Source organism: Heterodontus francisci, chromosome 8 (genome assembly GCF_036365525.1).
Source record: "Heterodontus francisci isolate sHetFra1 chromosome 8, sHetFra1.hap1, whole genome shotgun sequence".
Lineage (NCBI taxonomy): Eukaryota > Metazoa > Chordata > Chondrichthyes > Heterodontiformes > Heterodontidae > Heterodontus > Heterodontus francisci.
The window spans coordinates 57,223,529-57,246,019 of record NC_090378.1 but is presented as its reverse complement, the minus strand read 5'-3'; the positions used below and the strand labels follow the sequence as shown (position 1 = coordinate 57,246,019).

At 43.2% G+C, this 22,491-nt stretch overlaps 1 protein-coding gene across 3 annotated transcripts in view; it reads right to left on the bottom strand.

Annotated features, from left to right (window-relative positions):
* stil (STIL centriolar assembly protein) overlaps nucleotides 1-22,491 on the bottom strand; it is an 87,748-nt gene that overhangs the window by 39,134 nt on the left and 26,123 nt on the right. For all 3 annotated transcript variants that reach the window (XM_068037173.1, XM_068037174.1, XM_068037175.1), the window contains 4 exons: nucleotides 20,827-20,910; nucleotides 17,299-17,385; nucleotides 10,338-10,488; nucleotides 9,380-9,489 (listed from right to left, as the gene is read on the bottom strand). In XM_068037173.1, the coding sequence (XP_067893274.1) occupies nucleotides 9,380-9,489; nucleotides 10,338-10,488; nucleotides 17,299-17,385; nucleotides 20,827-20,910 (432 nt within the window). The remainder of the gene's footprint in view (nucleotides 1-9,379; nucleotides 9,490-10,337; nucleotides 10,489-17,298; nucleotides 17,386-20,826; nucleotides 20,911-22,491) is intronic.

Below are 22,491 nucleotides of genomic sequence, written 5' to 3'. Positions count from 1 at the left end.
CCCTAGAGGATCCTTAACTATGATATTAATTAATCCCACCTCATTACAGAATACCAAATCTAGAATAGCCTGCTCCCTGGTTGGTTCCACAACATACTGCTCCAAAAAACAATCTCTAATACATTCAATGAACTCTCCCTCAAGGCTACCCTTGCCAATTTGATTAATCCAGTCTATATGCATATTAAAATCCCCCGTGATTATTGCCATACCTGTCTTACAAGCCCCCAGTATTTCCTGGTTTATACTGTGCCCCGCTGCGGAACTACCTTTTGGGGACCTATATTACTCCCACCAGGGACTTCTTTCCCTTGCAATTTATTTACGCCCAGAATGATTCTACATCTTGATCTCCAGTGCCCATATCATTTCTCACTGCAGCACTGATCTCTTCCTTTATTAACAAAGCTACACCACCTCCTTTCCCTTCCTGTCTATCCTTCCGAAATACTGAGTACCGTGGATGTTCAATTCCCAAACCTGGTTTCCCTGCAACCACGTCTCAGTAATCGCCACTAAATCATACCCATTCGTCTCTATTTGCGCTGTTAACTCATTAATTTTATTCCGAATGCTTCGTGCATTCAGATACAAAGCCTTTAAGTTTGTTCTATTATCAAAATTCCCTACTCTTGTACGATTCCTTGGTGCAATATGACATTCACACATTCTGTCCCTACCTTTTATTTTCTGGTAACAATCAGCATCATCACTAACCTGCACTCCTACCTTCTCCCTTAACTTTGACTTCCTAATTTTCCATGCAACTGAACCCTCCCCCACATTATTTAGTTTTAAACCCTAGTTATGCGATTCGCCAGGACTCTGGTCCCAGCATGATTCAGGTGGAGCTCATCCCATCGGAACAGCTCCCTTCTTCCCCAGTACTGGTGCCAATGTCCCATGAATTCGAACCCATTTCTCCCACACCAATCTTTGAGCCACGCATTTACCTCTTTAATCTTACTGACCTTTTGTTCTGCTTTTTAATTTAGCCCCTAACTGCTCATATTCCCTCAGCAGAACCTCTATCCTCATTCTACCTATATCGTTGGTCCCTATGTGGACCACGACAACTGGATCTTTCCCCTCCCACTCTAAGTTCCTCTACAGTCCAGATGAGATATCCTGAACCCTGGCACCAGGTAGGAAACACAGCCCTTGGGACTCTTGATCCTGGCCACAGAGAACAGTGTCTATGCCCCTAACTATACTATCCCCCGTTTACGACTACATTTCTCTTTTCTCTTCCCACCTGAATGGCTCCCTGTACCACGGTGCTACGGTCAGTTTGCTGATCCTCCCTACAGTCCCTGCTCTCGTCCATACAGGGAGCAAGAATCTCAAACTTGTTGGACAAGGGCTGAGGCTCCTGCAACATTACCTCCTGGATCCCTCTACCTGCCTCACTCAGTCGCACCCTCCTATCCCTGACCACTGGCCGAATTCAAGGTAGTTAATCTAAGGGGTGTGACTGTCTCCTGAAACACAGCGTCCAGGTAACTCTCCCCCTCCCCGATATGTCGCAGTGTCCGAAGCTCAGACTCAAGCTGATCAACTCTGAGCAGGAGTCCCTCGAGCAGCCAACACTTGCTACAGATGTGGTCACTAGGAACCACAACGGGGTCCACCAACTCCCACATCATGCAGGTACAACACATCGTCTGGCCCTGCATCTCTATGTTATTTAATTAGATTTTAATTTGTTTTTTAAATTTCCCACTGGTCTTTAGTTTTAATCAGTCAAATATTTCTCCTATTCATCTTTAATCTGAAATTAACTTAGAATCGGTAATTCAATCCGCATTAACTTACCAATGAACTTACGGTTTTCCTGTGATGTCACTGATTTTTTTTCTCTGTTTATAATCCCTTAAAATACCCTCTCTCTGGTCTCCGACTCTGTTCCTTTTGGCGCTCTTTTTAAAGCTCTGCTCCCACTGTGTTTTCTCAACTTGTCTGCCTTTAGTCCCATTAGTTTGTCAAATACTTTGTCCCTCATGATAGAGACTGTTACAAGATCTTTCCTCCCGTTAGCTCCTTGCTAATCTGATATCTGTGGGATGTTTATAGTGTCCACCATGAAAACCAATGCAAAATATTGGTTCAAATTATCTGCCATTTCCCTGTTCCCCGTTATCATTTCTCCAATCGCATCCTCCAAGGGTCCTACACTCACTTTAGCTACTCTCTTTCTTTTAATATACACATAGGAGCTCTTGCTGTTTGTTTTTATATTTCTTGCCAATTTACTTTCATAATCAAGTTTCTCCCTCTTTATTCGTTTTTTAGTCATCTGCGCTGGTTCCTAAAAAGTTCCCAATCCTCTGGCCTACCACTAGTTTTCACCGCTTTGTATGCCTTAGTTTTTGAATGGATACTCTCCTTGACCGCCTTTGTTAACCATGGGTGGCTCATCCTTCTCATCGAGTCCTTCTTTTTGACCGGGATAAATTTTTACTGAGCGGTATGAAATATCTGCTTAATTGTCTACCACTACTCATCCATTGACCTTCCCCTTAGTCTATTTTCCAAGCCCGCTTTGGACAACTCTTTATTCATAGCTCTGTAATTACCCTTGTTTAAGTTGAGGACACTGGTTTGAGGCCAGAGTTGCTCGCCCTCAAACTGAATTTGAAATTCTACCATGTTGTGATCGCTACCCCTTAGAGGCTCCTTAACTACAATTTCTCTTATTAATCCTACTTCATTTCACATTACTAGATCTAAAATAGCCTGTTTCCGGGTAGGTTCTGCAACGTATTGCTTTAAGTAACAAATTCACCTTCCATGTTACCTCTGCCAATCCGATTTGTCTGGTCAATATGCAGATTAAAAATCACCCATGACAACTGTAGCACCCTTCTGACACTCCTCCATTATTTCCTGATAATGGTAGAGTGGGGGGGGGATATGCCTGAGTACTAAACGATCGACACCTTATCCTAAGGCTGTGCTGCCATGTTCTTGATTACCCAGCCAGGAGAAACAACCTCTCAGTGACTATACTGGCAAGCCATTTCATAATCTTGTATGTTTCAATGAGATCACCTCTCATTCCTCTGACCTCCAGAATAGGGCCAATTTACTCAGCCTCTCATCATAGGACAACCCTCTCACCCAGAGAACCAATCCAATGAACCTTCACTGCACCACCTCCAAGGCAAGTATATGTTTAGATACAGACACCAAAACTGTGCATAATACTCCACGTATGGTCTCACCAAAACCCTACACAATTGTAGCAAGACTTTGTTCTTCTACTCCAGTCCCCTTGCAATAAAAGTCAATATGCCATTTGTCTTCCGAATTGCTTGCTGTACCTGCACGCTAACTTTTTGTGTTCCTTGTACAAGTACACCCAAGACTCTGAGGATCAACATTTAGAAGTTTCACACCTTTGAAAAAAATTCTGCTTTTCTATTCTTACTACCTAAATGAATAACCTTGCACTTCCCCACATTACACTTCATCTGCTACCTTGTCACCTACTCACAACCCGTCTATTTGTCTTATCAACTTCTTTGAACTGAATTTTCCTGGCCCCTTGGAGGTGGGAACGGCGTGGAAAACTGGAATGCTGTGCGTCCGGTTGGCTCCATGACCTCTTCCCACCGAGTATTTTTCTTGGAAGCAGGCTCCCAGTGGCAGCGGGTAGTCAATTACAGCACTTTAAAAAGGGCAATAAAGCCCTATTTTAGGAGAGTAGAAATTTTGCGAGCAGCACATAGACCCCCTGCTGTGTCTACTCCCTGGCAAGTGAAAGGAGGCGGCTTCCCAGCAGGAGGTTAGAGCCTCGTATATTCTAAGGCTGTTGAAGACCTCATTGGTAGCCCATATTGCAGCCTTGCCATTGGGTTTTGAAATACTGGAGATGGATTGCTCCAATGGCCATATGCATATAACTTTTCAGCTGATCTACAGACTCCAAACTGCGGTTGCAGTGCCTCACTGCCGCTCCATCAGTCTGGCCCTCAGCAGCGCTCTCACTGGTCTCAGTGGTGGGCTGCTGGCATCCATTGCAGTGAACTGCGATGTCCAGCGCTCCCATCTCCAGAACCATCCCTAAATGGATGGCAAACGCGGAGGTGGCGCCTCCTGGAAACATAGTAACATAGAAAAATAGGAGCAGGAGTAGGCCATTCAATACTATCATGGCTGATCATCCAAACTCAGTAACCTGTTCCCGCTTTCTCCCCGTATCCCTTGATCCCATTAGCCCGAAGAACCATATCTAGCTCTTTCTTGAATATATTTAATGATTTGGCCTCAACTGCTTTCCGTGGTAGAGAATTCCACAGGTTCACCACTCTCTGCGTGAAGAAATCTCTCCTAATCTCAGTCCTAAATGGCTTACCCCTTATTCTTTGACTGTGACCCCTGGTCCTGGACTCCCCCGCCATCTGGAACATCCTTCCTGCATCTAGTCTGTGCAGTCCTGTTAGAATTTTGTATCCTCTTTGTTTCCTGTCCGTTAGAATGAGAGATCCCCTCTCATTCTTCTAAACTCTAGCGAATACAAGCCTAATCAACCCAATCTCTCTTCATACGTCAGTCCTGCCATCGTAGGACTCAGTCTGGTGAACCTTCGCTGCACTCCCTCCATAGCAAGAACATCCTTCCTCAGATAAGGAGGCCAAAACTGCACACAATATTCCAGATGTGGTCTCATCAAGGCCTTGTATAATTGCAACAAGACATCCTTGCTCCTGTACTCGAATACTCTTGCTATGAAGGCCAACATACCATTTGTGCCTTCTTAACTACCTGTTGCACCTGCATGCTTACTTTCAGCGACTGGTGCACAAGGACACCCAGGTCTCGCTGCACCTCCCCCTTTCCCAATCTATCGCCATTCAGATCACAATCTGCCTTTCTGTTTTTGCCACCAAAGTGGATAACCTCACATTTATCCACATTATACTGCATCTGCCATGTATTTGCCCACTCACTCAACCTGTCCAAATCACACTGGAGCTTCTCTGCATCATCCTCACAGCTCACACTCCCACCCAGCGATGTGTCGTCTGCAAACTTGGATATCACATTTAATTCCCTCATCTATATAATTAATATATATTGTGAATAGCTGGGGTCCTAGCACTGATCCCTGCGGTACCCCTTTAGTCACTGCCTGCCACTCGGAAAAAGACCCGTTTATTCCTACTCTTTGTTTCCTGTCTGCCAACCAGTTCTCCATCCATGTCAGTAGCTTACCCCCAATCCCTGTGCTTTAATTTTGCACACTAATCTCTTATGTGGAACCTTATCGAAAGCCTTCTGAAAGTCCAAATATACCACATCCACTGGTTCGCCCTGATCTATACTACTAGTTACATCCTAAAAAAATTCCAGCAGATTTGTCAAGCATGATTTCCCTTTCGTAAATCCACGTTGACTTTGTCCGATCCTGGCATTGTTTTCCAAGTGCTCTGCTGTTACTTTTTTTCATAATGGACTCTAGCATTTTCCCCACTACTGATGTCAAGCTAACCAGTCTATATTTCCCCGTTTTCTCCCTACATCCTTTTTTAAATAGTGGGATTACATTAGTTATCCTTCAATTTGTTGGAACTGTTCCAGAGTCTGTAGAATTTTGAAAAATGACCAACAATACATCTACTATTTCTAGGTCCACTTCCTTAAGTACTCTGGGATGTAGATTATCAGGCCCTGGGGATTATCGGCCTTCAATCCCATCAATTTCCCTAACACCATTTCCCTACTAATACTGATTTCATACAGTTCTTCCTTCTCACTCGACCCTATGTTCCCCAACATTTCTGGGAGGTAATTTGTGTCCTCCTTTGTGAAGGCAGAACCAAAGTATGCATTTAATTGGTCTGCCATTTCTTTGTTCCCCATTATAAATTCCCCCGTTTCTGACTGTAAGGGACCCATATTTGTCTTCACTGATCTTTTTCTCTTCACTAATCTATAGAAGTTTTTACAGTCAGTTTTTATGTTCTCTGCAATTTTATTCTCATACTCTATTTTCCCCTTCTTAATTAATTCCATTATCCTCCTTTGCTGAATTCTAAACTGCTCCCAATCCTCAGGTTTGCTGCTTGTTCTGGCCATTTTAGATTTGTCCTCCTTGAATCTAATACTATCCCTAATTTCTTTTGTAAGCCATGGTTGAGCCACCTTTCCTGTTTTATTTTTGTGCCAGACAGGAACGAACAATTGTTGCAATTCATCCATGTGCTCTTTAAATGCTAGCCATTGCCTATCCACGGTCAACCTTTGAAGTAACTTTCCCCAATCTATCATAGTCAACTCGCGCCTCATACCTTCATAGTTTCCTTGATTTAGATTCAGGACCCTAGACTCGGAATCAAATCTCTCACTCTCACCTTAATGAAGATTTCTATCATATTATGGTAACTCCTCCCCAAGGGACCCCGCACAAGATTGTTAACTAATCCTTTCTCATTACACAATACCCAGTCTAGGATGGCCTGTTCTCTTGTTGGTTCCTCAACGTATTAGTCCAAAAAACCATCACGTACACACTCCAGGAATTCTTCCTCTACAATATTATTGATTATTTGGTTTGCCCAATCTATATGGAAATCAAAGCCACCCATAATTACAGTTGCACCCTTATTGCATGAGTCTCTAATTTCCTGCTTTCCTCCACATCACCACTGATGTTTAGAGATCTATATACAATCCCCACCAATGTTTTCTGCCCCTTGGTGTTTCTTAGCTCCACCCATACAGATTCCACATCAGGATTCTCTGAGCTAATACCCTTCCTCACTACTGTATTGATTTCCTCTTTTATTAACATGTCCTTGACATTCAACGGCATTATGATTGCCAAATCCCCCACTATCAACATCCTAGAGGCTACCATTGACCAGAAGCTGAACTGGAGTAGCCATATAAATACTGCGGCTACAAGAGCAGGTCAGAGGCTAGGAATCCTGAGGCGAGAATCCTGACTCCCCAAAGCCTGTCCACCATCTACAAGGCACAAGTCAGGAGTGTGATGGAATATTCTCCACTTGCCTGGATGGGTGCAGCTCCAACAACACTCAAGAAGCTCGACACCATCCAGGACAAAGCAGCCCACTTGATTGGCACCCCATCTACATTCACTCCCTCCACCACCGACGCACAGTGGCAGCAGTGTGTACCATCTGCAAGATGCACTGCAGCAATGCACCAAGGCTCTTTCGACAGCACCTTCCAAACCCGTGACCTCTACCAACTAGAAGGACAAGGGCAGCAAATACATGGGAACACCACCACCTGCAAGTTCCCCTCCAAGTCACACACCATCCTGATTTGGAACTATATCGCTGTTGCTGGGTCAAAATCCTGGAACTCCCTTCCTAACAGCACTGTGGGTATACCTACCCCAAATGGACTGCAGCGGTTCAAGAAGGCAGCTCACCACCACCTTCTCAAGGGCAATTAGGGATGGGTAATAAATGCTGGCCTGGCCAGCGTCGCCCACATCCCATGAATGAATTTAAAAAAATAAACAGCGCTACTCCACCTCCTTTCCCATTTTGCCTGTCCTTCCTAAATATTGAACAGCCTTGGATGTCGAGTTCCCATCCTTGGTCACCCTGCAGCCATGTCTCGGTAATCGCAACGATACCGTATCCATTTGCATCTATTTGGGAAGATCTCCCTTGTCAGTGGACAGTGAGCTCCAGTGGGATTGATACCAGAAATGGTCCAGATTTGTGAAAATTTTATGCATGCAGAAGATTCTATGCTTTGTGTCTTCTTCACAGCTGACATTCCCACCTCGCTTTGCATCTTCAGCAAACTTAGATACATTATTCTTGGTCTCTTCATCTAAATCATAAATATAGATTGTAACTAGTTGAGGCACCAGCACTGATTCTTGCAGCACTCCACTACTTACAACTGCCAAGTTAAAATGCCCCATTTATCCCTGCTGTCTGCTTCCTGTCCATTAACTAATCCTCCATCCATATTGATATAATACGCTAAGTAAAGGGCCCAAAGTGGGGTAGCAAAAGTGTAGTGAATGATCTTCTCAGCTGGCTCCTCATTTCCCCAACCTCTCAGATGCTATCCTTCAGCCAATTTGATTCATCCCACGTGGTAAAGAAACCCTTGAGCGCACTGGACAGAGCAACGGCTATGGGTCCCAACAACATCCCGCTGTAGTGCTGAAGACGTGCTCTAGAACTAGCTGCACTTCTCGCCAAGCTGTTGCTGTACAGCTACAACACTGGCATCTGCCCAACAAAGTGGAAAATTGCCCAGGTATGTCCTGTGGTGAGCAGCTCACTGCTCAACTCACCAAAGCTCTCCACCACCTACAAGATACTTGCCTAGATTGGCTGTCGTCGCAACCACTTAAGAAGCTCAACACAATCCAGCACGAAGTGTCTACTTGATCAGCAGCCTTAAACATGGCTTAAATATCCATTATTGGTGCAAAATGGCTGCAGTATGTTATCTACAGGATGCACTGCAGCATTTTGTTCAGGCTTCTTCTACAGAGTCTCCCAAACCCACGACCTCTACCACCTAGAGGGACAAGGGGAGCAGACATGGAAACACCTTCATCTCCAAGTCACACACCATCCTGACTTGGACATATAATTGCCATTCCTTCATAGTCATTGGGTCAAAATCCTGGAGCTCCATTACAACATCACTGTGAGTACCTTCACTATACGGACATACAAGAAGACAGTGCACTACAACCTACTCAAGGGCAACTAGGGATGGGCAATAAATGCTGGCCTTGCTAGTGATGCCCATATCCCAAGAATTTCAAAAAAATTATTTTTGTAATAGTACACAAACAGGAAGTTATGTTGATTGTGTTTCTCATCATACTTAGCGTTCTGTATATTGTCCCCATTACAGAATAGAACATGTTACAAATCAAACTGAAAATAGTCAGCCTTTTATTAACTAAGTCCACCTTTGGACATCGATGGAATGCATGTGCCCAGACCACACAGGATCTTCGTTGATGTATTCTCGGACACCACTATTATGCTGGATGAAGGTCAGTGGGAGTCAACATCCGGTAAGGTGACCAGACCCTTTAAAAGGGAGATGATGGCACTATTGAACCCAAGTAGCTATCTGTGACACATCCAAATGCGTAACCATACCCAGAAAGAACATACCTCCACACAAGATACAGCACCTGGTATTTAAAAAAATCCCAAATGCACAACGCAATTTAACGGATGAAGAGTTTGATTGATAAACAGGTATTTCTTGCAGAGAAGCAGAATATTAATTGGAAAGATTTCAGGCCAACATCTTTTCTGTTAATATGCATACATCAACTAGAAATGGCCTTCCAAACTGCAGCCTAAATGCCACCTGAAATGCACAATATTGTATTATGTTGAGCAATACTTACGAAGTCCCCACAATGTTGTTAACCACCTCCTTAAAAAAATCACTCTCTGGATTTTTATTTTCATCACTTAGCTCAAATTCAATTGGCTGTTTTCCTGAAGACTCGGTGCTCTTAAAAAAAAAGTTCAATCGCGCAATTAAATTTGACTCGGGAAAACATTAAGTATTAAACTGGTCAGGTAGAATTAGCATCATTAGCAATTCACCATTTACGGAGTTACTTACACAATTATAAATAACCACTTTCATCATATTAATACCATTAACATAGAAAATACCAAGACACTTCAGAGATATGCTGAAAAACATGTCCCAAGCCAAAAGGAGGACAGATTAGGAGGGGTAACTAAAGTTTTGGTGAAGAGGTTGATTTTAAGGAGGGCCTTTAAAAGGAGGAAGAAGCTGTAGGGGGGGAAGAGATGACCTAGGCAGCTGAAGATATGGCTTACTATGGGTAGAGGCTAGTAGGGTTACAGAAATCAAAGTCAGCAATCTTTATGATGCAGAAGATATGAAGTAAGATGATCAACAAACAAGGCATCAAAAGTTGTGAACCACCTGCGTCAGTGGCTCGGAAGGGGGATGGAGTTGGTTATAAACTTAGAGTGCTGACTTCACTCTCCCCAGTATCTAGCTGAAGAAAGTGACAGCTGGTCCAGAATCCCATTGGAAAGAGAAACTGCCCATCAGTGCCTACAAGTCCCAGCATGGAAAGCAGCAGCAGCCCAGGGTTCAAAGAATTCTCAAATTTGTCTCTGTCTGTGGAGTGGACAACAGAATACTGATGAAAAGTAAAACTGGAAGTCATACTACAAGTTTCCCACCAGGTGAATTAGCATAAAATAGCTCATGCTAAGGATATCAAGTAGACAAATTGACTTTGCATTTTTTTTTTTAAAAACAGTTTACAGACAAATTAAAGAGTGCAATGCTTTCTTTGAATAAACCCATGTACTTACCACACAAAGATTTAACACTTCTGTACTAGTAAGCAGCTGAAAATCTAGTTTCTGGTGCTCACTGCAAGGGCGGCATTCATAGAATTCTGGCTGCTTGTGTGTAAGTGAATAGAGAACAAGAAGAAAACTTTTCTGCTCAGTCGGGAAAACTCTAAATAAAAAACAAACAAGAGTTATTGCAAGTAAAACAAATTTCTTTAACTATATGAAGACTAGAATACCGATACAGGCCATAAAATTAATGAGGCAGCATATCCACCCTGTTTTTTTTAATATTCATTCATGGGATGTGGGTGTTGCTGGCTGGGCCAGCATTTATTGCCCATCCCTAATTGCCCTTGAGAAGGTGAGCTGCCTTCTTGAACCGCTGCAGTCCACATGAGGTAGGTACACCCACAGTGCTGTTAGGAAGGGAGTTCCACGATTTTGACCCAGCGACAGTGAAGGAACCGCAATATAGTTCCAAGTCAGGATGGTGTGTGGCTTGGAGGGGAACTTGCAGGTGGTGGTGTTCCCATGCATTTGCTGCCCTTGTCCTTCTAGTTGGTTAGAGGTCGCGGGTTTGGAAGGTGCTGTCTCAGGAGCCTTGGTGCGTTTCTGCAGTGCATCCTGAAGTGGATCAGCCATATGGACACCCGACTACAAACACTGGGCAAATGCTGGACAGTTAGCAAGGTGTGGTTAACCTGAACCCTCAGAGCCTCTATCAACTGTATGCTGACTAGCATGAAATAAGTTGGTAATTAGTACTTTACTTCCAAGTGAGGATAGTATGTGAATTGGAACGGAACTTGAAAGCAATATAATGTTGCCATGATCCCGGTGAGTGTTAAAGATTGCAGGCCAGGGAAGTACTGTCAAGGTAACATTGGTGAATAGCTGCAGTGCATGTTGCAAATAGTACATACTGCAAGCATAGCGTGCCTGTGGTGGAGCGAGAAGATAACCAGCAATCAACCGGACTGTTCTGTTCTGCCCTGGAGTGTTATTGCAGCTGCACTAATCCAGGCATGTGGAGAGTATTGCATCACTTGCTTGACCTGCGTCTTGTTGATATTGGAGACAGAGGCTCTGAGGGATCAGGTTAAACATGCCTTGCTAACTGTTCAGCATTTTCGCTGTGTTTGTAGTCGGGTGTCCATATGGCTGATCCAGTTCAGTTTTTCATCAACACAAACTGTCAGAATGTTGATAGTGGGCAGCTTGGCGTACTCCTCCTGTGCAATGTGAGAAGTCAGGGACACTTCCAGTGTCCAGAGCGAACACGTGTGCAGGAAATGTCCCCAACTGCAGCGACTCGAAATCCACGTTTCAGAACTGGAGCAGCAGCTGGGGACATTGTGGAGCATCCGCGAGGCCACATCATCATGGATAGTACGTACAGGGAGGTAGTTACACTGAAGGTGAAGACTGCTCAGGCAGGAAGGGAATGGGTGACCGCCAGGCAGAGTGAAGAACTAGGCAGGTAATGCAGGAGTCCCCTGGGTCCATCTCCCTCTCGAACAGATTTTCCGCTTTGGATACTGTTGGGAAGATAGCTTCTCAGGGGACTGCAGCAAGAGCCAAGTCTGTGGCACCACAGGTGGCTCAGCTGCACAGGAGGGGAGAAAAAGGGGCGAGAGAGCTATAGTGATAGGGGATTCTATCGTAAGGGGGGCAGATAGGTGTTTCTGTGGCTGCAAACATGACTCCAGGATGGTATGTTGCCTCCCTGGCACTAGGGTCAAGGATGTCATGGAGCAGCTGTAAGACATTCTAAAGGGCGAGGGTGAACAGTCAGATGTCGTGGGTCACATTGGTACCAACAACATAGGTAGAAAGAGGGATGAGGTCCTGCAACAAGAATTTAGGGAGTTAGGTAGCAGATTAAAAAGCAGGATCTCAAAGGTTGTAATCTCTGGATTACTCCCGGTACCATTTGCTAGTGAGCATAGGAATAGGAGGATACAGCAGATGAATGAGTGGTTGAAGAGATGGTGCAGGAGGGAGGGCATTAGTTTCCTGGATCACTGGGTCGGTTTCTGGCGAAGGTGGGACCTGTACAAGTCAGATGGGTTGCAACTGAACTGGAACCGGACCAACATCCTTGCAGTGAGGTTTGCTAGTGCTGTTGGTAGGAGTTTAAACTAATTTGGCAGGGGGATGGGATACAAAGTGGAGGTACAGTAGGGGGTGATCCAGCCTTGCATTATTCGCTTGTGCCTTAACAAGTCTATATTTGTTCTGGCTTCCAGACTGAATTAGTTTCTCTTCTATATAGAAGAGAAACTAATTCAGTCTGGAAGCCAGAACAAATATAGACTTGTTAAGGCACAAGCAAATAATGCAAGGCTGGATTACATTATTTTAATGCAAGGAGTCTTACAAGTAAGGCAGATGAATTGAGGGCGTTGATTAACACATGGGAATATTATATTATTGCTATCACAGAGACATGGTTGAGTCAAACCTCAAAGAGGTGCAAAAATAATAGGGTAATAATAGTAGGGGAATTCAACTTCCCCAGTATTAACTGGGATAGACTTAGTGCAAAACGCTTAAAGGGAGCAGAATTCTTGAAGTGCAGACAGGAGAGCTTTTTGAGCCAGCACGTAGAAAGTCCTACAAGAGAAGGGGTGGTACTGGATCTACTCTTAGGGAATGAAGCATCAGTGGGGGAGCATTTCAGGGACAGTGACCATAACTCTGTAAGATTTAAGGTAGTTATGGAAAAGGACAAAGATGGACCGGAAATTAAGGTATTGAATTGGGGGAAGGCTGATTTCAATATGACCAAACAGGATCTGGCCAAAGTGGACTGGGAGCAGCTACTTGTAGGAAAGTCTACATCAGACCAGTGGGAGTCATTCAAAGAGGAAACAGTGAGAGTGCAGGGCCAACATGTTCCTGTAAAGGTGAAGGGTAGGACCAAAAAATCCAGGGAATCCTGGATGTCAAGGGATATAGAGGATTGGATAAGGAAAAGAAACGAGGGTTATGGCGGATTCAGAGGGTTGAAATCAGCAGAGGCCCTAGAGGAGCATAGAAAGTGTAGGGGGCACTTTAAAAAGTAATTAGGAGACAAAGAGGGGGCATGAAAAAACACCGACGGGCAAGATAAAGGAAAATCCCAAGGCGTTTCAGAAGTATATTAAGGGCAAGAGGATAACCCGGGCCCATTAGGGACCAAAGTGGCAATCTGTGTGTGGAGCCGGAGGATGCAAGTGAGGGTTTAAACGATTACTTTTCCTCTGTGTTCACTATGGAGAAGGACGATGCAGGTGTAGAGATCAGGGAGGGGGATTGTGATATACTTGAACATATTAGCATTGAAAGGGATGAGGTATTAGCAGTTTTAGCAGGCTTAAAAGTGGACTAAATCCCCAAGCCCAGATGAGACGTTTCCAAGGCTGCTTTGTGAAAATAGGGAGGAGATAGCAGGGGCTCTGACACAAATTTTCAAATCCTCTCTGGCCACAGGAGGTGCCAGAGGACTGGAGGGCAGTGAATGTGGTACCATTATTCAAGAAGGGTAGTGGGGACAAACCAGGTAATTATAGGCCAGTGAGTCTAACATTAGTGGTAGGGAAACTACTGGAAACGATTCTGAGAGACAGGATTAATCTCCACTTGCAGAGGCAGGGATTAATCAAGGATAGTCAGCATGGCTTTGTCAGGGAGAGATCATGTCTAACCAACTTAATTGAATTTTTCGAGGTGACGAGGTGTGTAGATGAGGGTAAAGCAGTCTACATGGACTTCAGTAAGGCTTTTGAAAAGGTCCTATATGGGAGATTGGTCAAGAAGCTAAGAGCCCATGGGATCCAGGGCAATTTGGCAAATTGGATCCAAAATTGGCTGAGTGTCAGGAGGCAGAAGGTGATGGTCGAGGGTTGTTTTAGCGAGTTTTAGCTACCTTGTAGCCTGTGACCAGTGGTGTACCACAGGGATCAGTGCTGGGACCCTTGCTGTTTGTAGTGTACATTAATGATTTAGACGTGAATATAGAAGGTATGATCAGTAAGTTAGCAGATGACACGAAAATTGGTGGTGTCGTAAATAGTGAGGAGGAAAATCTTAGATTATAGGACGATATAGATGGGCTGGTAAGATGGGCGGAGCAGTGGCAAATGGAATTTAATCATAAGAAGTGTGAGATGATGCATTTTGGGAGGACTAACAAGGCAAGGGAATACATAATGGATGGTAGGACCCTAGGAAGTACAGAGGGTCAGAGGACCTTGATGTACTTGTCCATAGATCACTGAATGCAGCAGCACAGGTAGATAAGGTGGTTAGGAAGGCATATGGGATACTTGCCTTTATTAGCCAAGGCACAGAATATAAGAGCAGGGAGGTTATGATGGAGCTGTATAAAATGCTAGTTAGGCCACAGCTGGAGTGCTGTGTACAGTTCTGGTCACCACAATATAGGAAGGACATGATTGCACTGGAGGGGGTGCAGATGAGATTCACCAGGATGCTGCCCGGGTTGGAGCGTTGCAGCTATGAAGAGAGACTGGATAGGCTAAGGCTGTCTTCCTTAGAGCAGAGGAGGCTGAGGGGGAACATGATTGAGGTATACAAAATTATGAGTATAGATAGGAAGAAACTTTTTCCCTTAGCGGAGGTGTCAATAACCAGAGGGCATAGATTTAAGGGAAGGGGCAGGAGGTTTAGAGGGGATTAGAGGAAAAAAAAATTTCACCCAGAGAGTGGTTAGAATCTGGAACACACTGCTTGAAGAGGTGGTAGAGGCAGGAACAATCACAACATTTAAGTAGTATTTAGATGAGCACTTGAAATGCCATAGCATACAAGGCTACAGGGCCAAGTGCTGGAAAATGGGATTAGAATAGGTAGCTGCTTGATGGCCGGCACTGACACGATGGGCCGAAGGCCCTGTTTCTGTGCTGTATAACTCTATGACTCTTAGTACAGTGACTAGGGAGAGGTTCTTGAGCCTTTGGAGATGGGGAGAAAGGTTTGTAACTCCATCAGTAATACCGACTAAATTATAGTTCTTTTGCCGTTATGAAGCAAGTACAGGCAATCATCCTCAGTTTGCCAGATAAAAGAAAAACAAGGAATGCAGAGGTCATAAGAACATAAAAAATTGGAGCTGAAGTAGGCCATTCAGCCCCTCAAGCCTGCTCCACCATTCAATAAGATCATGGCTGATCTGATCGTGGCCTCAACTCCACTTTCCTGCCTGCCGCACCACCCCCCCCAAATAACCCTCGACACCCCCTACATCAAAAATCTGTCTTGCTCAACCTTCAATATATTCGATGACCCAGCCTCCACTGCTGTCTAGGGTAAAGAATTCCAAAGATTAATGGCCCTCTAAGAGAAGAAATACCCCCTCATTTCAATCTTAAATGAGAGACCCCTTATTCTGAAACTGCACCCCCTAGTTCGAGATTCCCCCACAAGTAGAAAGATCCTCTCAGCATCTACCCTGTCAATCCCCCCTCAGAATTTTATGTTTCAATAAAATCACCTATCATTCTTCCAAACTCCAATACGTATAGGCCCAACCTGCTGAACTTTTCTGCACAAGACATAGTCCCTTCATTCCAGGAATCAACCTAGTGAACCGTCTCTGAACTGCCTCCAATGCAAATATATCCCTCCTTAAATAAGGAGATCAAAGTCATGCGTTCAAATCCCACCATGGTAAGCTATGAAACTGAAGTTCACAAATCTGGTAACTTGTGGGCGAGCACCAGAAAGATGACTATGAAAGCTGTCAGATTGGTTGTCAAATGGTTCAAGAACTGTCCTCAGGGAAGCAAATGATGCATAGTGTACAAAAGCAAGGAAGTTATGCTAAACCTTTATAAATCACTTCAATATAGTCTTCAATTCTGGGCACCACACTTTGGAGCGTCAAGTGTTTGGACAGTGTGCAGAGGTGATTTACTAGAATGGTACCAGGGATGAGTGATTTCAGTTATCTTTAAGACAGGATAAGCTGGGATCCTTTTCCTTAGAGCAGAGAAGGTATGGGGAGATTTAGTAGAGGTGTGCAAAATTACTAAGGTTTTGAAAGAATAAATAAGGCGAAATAGTTCCATTGATAGGAGGGTTGGTAACCAGAGGTTAATAGATTTAAGATAATTAGCAAAAAGAACCAGAGGAAAAAAGTAAGGCATTTTTTTATTAATGCAACAACTTTCTGTGATCTGGAATGCATTGCGCCTGAAAGGGTAGTAGAAGCAGATTTAATAGCAACTTTCAAAAGGGAACTGGATATGTACTTGAAAAGGAAAAAAATTTGGCTATACGGAAAGTGCATAGGAGGAGTGGATAGTTCTTTCAAAGAACTGGCATAGGTACAATGGGACAAACAACCTCTTTCTGTGCTGCATGATTATAACCTACACATGGTTGACTTATAATACTCAAATCAAGAAAACAGCCCATCACCACCTTGTTAGGGCAGCAAGGGTTAGGTAATAAATGTAGCCTTGCTATCATCCATGTTTCAATATAAAATCAGTTCGGAGTGCTGAGCCACATGTTTTGTTTGTATTTTTTGTTCTTCCAATATAGTGAATTCCCTAAAGGAAATGAAATCACGCCTTGTAATTAAAATGAACTTTAATACTTTGCTGCCCAGAACTGCTGAAAACTATCAACATAAATTCTCCAAAGTGCTCCCAAACAGCTCATTATATCTGCACACTGTTTTGATAAGTTTCAATGCTAAATTAGAACCTTAAGTTTTTTATTTTAAAAAACTAAGTACAGCATTGAGTAAAGTCAGATATTGGGCATCTAACTTTGGCTGCAGTAGCCTTGAGTGCACTCAGTACATATTCTGGCAATCAAAAACAGTGTTGCATTATTAGATAGAAGAATGGAGAATACTAGCATTTAACTTAACAACAGACATTAAGGAAAACTTGTACTGAAAATTTGAAAATGTACTTGTTAAAGAATAACTTCCTTTAAAAAAAATTTCTTCAAATCTCACCTCTCTTGAATGGAAGAACTGAATAGATACCGCAAGCAGCAGGCCCAGACTTGTGGGCTGTGCACGTGGGTTGCACCACTTAACCAACTGGAATATCAAAAATGTGAAATAGAGTTACAAAAGTAAAACTTAATATAATTTCTGTCACTGTTGCAAGTTTATATATTAAAAATGCTGCATTTTCAGCATGCCAAAGATATTGTACATTGTAAACATAGGGTCATCTAAAAAGGAAAAAAGGTTAATAACCTTTTGGAACACAGCACCTTAAAAAAAAAGGACGATGCCTGACTTCAAGAGCAACAGAAAAGCTTATTAAGGAAGGAGCTAACAGGCACCCTAGGCCAGTTATAGCCTACAAAATGATAGTCCTCTGAGCTACTCAATTCACACTGAAGATTAAAAAGGAAACAGATTACCTCCAAATTATATACAGATCTCAGACTTCGGCACCATTCAACCAGCAAGTGTTAAAATTGCACAAGGACTGTCAACCGAGTTTACTACGCCCAGCACAGAAATCAGAGTCTGTTAACCGCCCATGGACGAGAGACCAATCGTACTAAAGTACCAACTTGCTTCCCTCCCCAACAGGAAACAAAAATAAGTGCAACACATTTTTGTACCAGGAGCTGATACTATCACACTAATCCAAAGCAGAAAGCAAGCACAACTCAGCACCTACACCCCCATACCACTGATAAACTGCCCCTTGCTTCCAATCCTCTACCTCCCTGCCCCCTCTCCCCATGCCCCTTCATATGCTCATCTCCAGTGTTCCTCTCCATCCCATTCTCACTTCTCCCAGTACCCTTCTTGCCCTCTTCCTCCTTGTCGCCTCTCCCATTTTTCTTTTTATTCGTTCAGGGGATGTGGGAATTGCTGGCTAGGCCAGCCTTTATTGCCCATCCCTACTTGCCCTTGGAGATGGTGGCGAGCTGCCTTCTTGAACCGCTGCTTTTCTTGGGGTGTAGGAACATCAACAGTGTTGTCAGGGAGTTCCAGGATCTTGACCCAGCAACAGTGAAGGAACAGAGATACAGTTCCAAGTCAGGATGGTGTGTGGCTTGGAAGGGAACTTGCAGGTGGTGGTGTTCCCATGCATCTGCTGCCCTTGTCCTTCTAGGTGGTAGAGATCGCAGGTTTGGAAGGTGCTGTCGAAGGAACCTAGGTGAGTTGCTGCAATGCATCTTTTAGATGGTACACACTGCTGCAACTGTGCATCTGTGGTGGAGGAAGTGAATGTTGAAGGCAGGGGATGGAGTGCCAATTAAACATGTGGCTTTGTCCTAGATGGTGTCGAGCTTCTTGAAAGTTGTTGGAGCTGCACCCATCCAGGCAGGTGGAGAGTATTCCATCACATTCCTGACTTGTGCCTTGTAGATGGTGAACAGGCACTGGGGAGACAGGAGTGGAGTTACTCGCTACAGAATTCCCAGCCTCTGACCTGCTCTTGTAGCCACTGTATTTATGTGGTTGCTCCAGTTCAGTTCCTGGTCGATGGTAACTTCCAGGATGTTGATAGGTGGGGGATTCAGCAATTGTGATGCCATTGAACATCAAGGGGAGATGGTTAAATTCTCTCTTGTTTGAGATGGCCATTGCCTGGTGCAAACGTTACTTGCCACTTAGCAGCCCAAGCCTGGACATTGTCCAGGCTGCATATGGACATGGGCTGCTTCAGTATCTGAGGAGTCGCAAATGGTGCTGAACATTGTGCAAACAGCAGCGAGCATCCCCACTTCTGACCTTATGACGGAGGGAAGGTCATTGATGAAGCAGCTGAAGATGGTTGGGTCTAGGACACTACTCTGAGGAACTCTTGCAGTGCTGTCCTGGGACTGAGATGATTGACCTCCAAACAACCACAATCATCTTCCTTTGTGCTAGGTATGACTGCAACCAGCAGAGAGTTTTCCCCGATTCCTGTTTTACTAGGGCTCCTTGATGCCATACACGGTCAAATGCTGCTTTGATGTTAAGGGCAGTCACTCTCACCTCACCTCTGGAGTTCAGCTCTTTTCTCCATGTTTGAACCAAACCTGTAATGAGGTCAGGAGCCGAGTGGCTCTGGTGGAACCCAAACTGAGCATTAGTGAGCAGGTTATTGCTGAGCAAGTGCCGCTTAATAGCACTGTTGATGACACCTTCCATCACTTTGCTGATGATCGGCAGTAGACTGATACCATGGTAACTGGCCAGGTTGGAATTGTCCTGCTTTTTGCGCACAAGACATACCTGGGCAATTTTCCACATTGCTAGGTAGAAGCCAGTGTTGTAGCTGCCCTAGAACAGCTTTGGTACGGGCACGGTTAGTTCTGGAGCACAAGTCTTCAGTACTATTGCCGGAATGCTGTCAGGGCCCATAGCCTTTGATTCAATTATCTTGCCATCCTCTAACTTCACTTGACGTGAAAAACACACTTGATATTGGCTCCCGAAATGTAATGCCACACAAGTAATTAATAAAAACTTAGATGCAAGTTTAAGAGTCTAGATGCTGGCCTGCTTTAGTGGAGTCAATGGCTTGGATTTTGTGGTAGCAATGACAGTGAAACTGATAGTAATTCTAGAGTCTGCACATGCACATTTAAACATAGAAATCCAAACGTTGGTGTCAGTGAATTTTACACTTCCCCAGATTGTGCTGTTGAAGTATCCCCACACTGCAATCAAGTAGCAATCACTGAACTGATGAGAACGTGCATTTATGCTAATAGTCTTGCTGTAATAAACCCTTGAAAAAGTTAGATTTTATTGAATGAGGGGCAAGAGTTTCAAAACAGCGTACGAAGATCATAATTACTGTTGTAAAGCCTCTCTAGTCCCAGAAAACTAATTTATATTTATGGAATGTCATATGCCTCCATCAAGATAAAATTCACATTTAGTTCTTTTTTTAGAAAGTTTGACATTTTGTCTTCTACCTTAATCCCATGTGTACGTCCCAATCATTTTATTTTACTCTCCGTAAAATGTAATCAAAAAGCTAAGGCTACCAGTGCATTTTACTTCTTGGTTTGCTGACAGAGAATACTTCAATGTAATTGGCTGCTTAGCCTGCTTGATGACATCATTGTGGCTGGATGCCTGAAGATCCCACAACTTGGTGCCAGATTCGAAATGATGTTGTGAAAGGGGAAATTCACGCCAGAGATATCACTTGATCTTTGTGGGCAGCTTTCTTCAAGGTCAGTGGTGAGCGCCGTCACTTACCACAAAATCCGGGCAATATTACAGAATTTCATAGCCTCAACGCTGCTTGATGTTGTTTTGGATATAAATTAGAAACGTAATGTTGAATGTCTTACTGACGATATTCATAAATTTGTCTTGTACTCCTTTGGTTAATAAACATTACTGCTAGAATTTTAGCTTTTACCTCCTGCTAGATATTCATTACTATGACAGTAAAATTAACATGTCCTAACTTTTTACTTTACACTAGTGTCCTTGTTTTTTTAAAAATTCAATTTGAGCTCAAAAATTCAACATTGGATGCTGCATTATTTTACAATATTTACTTACATTCCCACTAAAGGCAAAATGAGCACTTTTGGATCAGATTCAAGTATTAAAAGAAGCTTGCGAGTCTGATCCATTGTAAGGTACCTGCAATTAAACAAATATATTTGTTATTTTTTTTAAACTAAGTGTCAGTTTACAATAGATTTACAAAGCAGAAAACATCCTAACTATGTCCTCTTTTTTTAAATTGATGTCACAACACCTCTTGATTGGTAAGGGCCATCATACTGCTAAAAATTGCAAGACTACCTGTGAATATGTATGGATAATTGAAAATGTTACAAAAATATAAAAAGGTTGAGAAATTCTCATGATAAATGACAAGTAAAAGTTACATTGCCTGAGTGTGGTGGAGGCAGATTCAATTGTGGCTTTCAAAAAGGATAATTATCCGAAGAGAAAAATTTGCAGGGCTACGGAGAAAGGGACTAGCTGAGTTGCTCTTGCAGAGAACCAGCAGACACGACAGGCCGACCGGCCTCCTTCTGTGCTGTAGCCATTCTATGATTCTACACAATGGAGTAGAACTTCAATGGAATTCTCCTTACCACCTTCCATAATTTCAGTGGAATTCCAAAAGGAATAGTGCAATGGGCATTTATGCCATTTCTTTAGGGATTCTACTGATCTGCCATTAAATTATGGTGAGAGATTGAGAGAACCCCACCAACACAAAAAAATCCAAGGAAATTGTGTCAACCAATAGTGGAGTTTCTAACTACAACTTCTTGCGATAATACTGTAACCATTTATAACCAACTGGCAAAGAGCAAGAACTTTATAGCACTGCTGCCATGTACAAGCACTTAATTTCTACGTTATTTTATTGGGGGAGGGGACAACGAACATAAATAATTTCCATAAGATCAACTGATATGACGCAAAGGCACTTTCATGCCACATAGACACAGGCTTGGATAAGTCAGACAAAGAAAAACCGTTCCCATTAACTAATGGTACAAGGACTAGGGGACACAGATTGAAGGTTTTGGGCAAGAGATGCCAGGGCGGGAGAATACGAGGAAGAACTTTTTTTTTTTTAAACGCAGCGGGTGGTAATAACCTGGAACTCACTGCCCACAAGGGTGATGAAAGCAGAGACAATTACTTCAAGAGGAAGCTGGATGACTACTTGAGGGAAATAGACTTGCAGGACTACGGGAATCGAGCGAGGAAGTGGTACTGATTGGATAGCTCTGTGGAGAGCTGGCATGGACTCGATGGGCTGAATGGCCTCCTTCTGCACTGTAAATGACTGACTCTATGACATGGCATGACTATCAACAAGTGCAACAAACATAACTATTTGTAACCAGTTGGTACAATGACTAGCCATAACTTTCTCGAGTAATGGGTAAAGTTGGATCAACTGTAGTTAAAAGTATTGGCAAATAAGGAAAAATAAGATCAACACAATTTAATCAAATCTGCATACTAATTAGTAATGCTTTGACTACAGCAACTTTGTTAAAAACTATTTACTCTTCAATCAAATTGACTATTTATGAAATCCAACATTTTCCAATCTTGGGAGGTAAAATAAGTCAAAATCTAAAGCCCAGTATTTAGAAAAGACATTGTAGATAGAATACATCTAGTATGATTCATTCCCCACCCACTCTCATTTATAAAACATAATTGTTAAAAATTTGATGCTGGAGGACA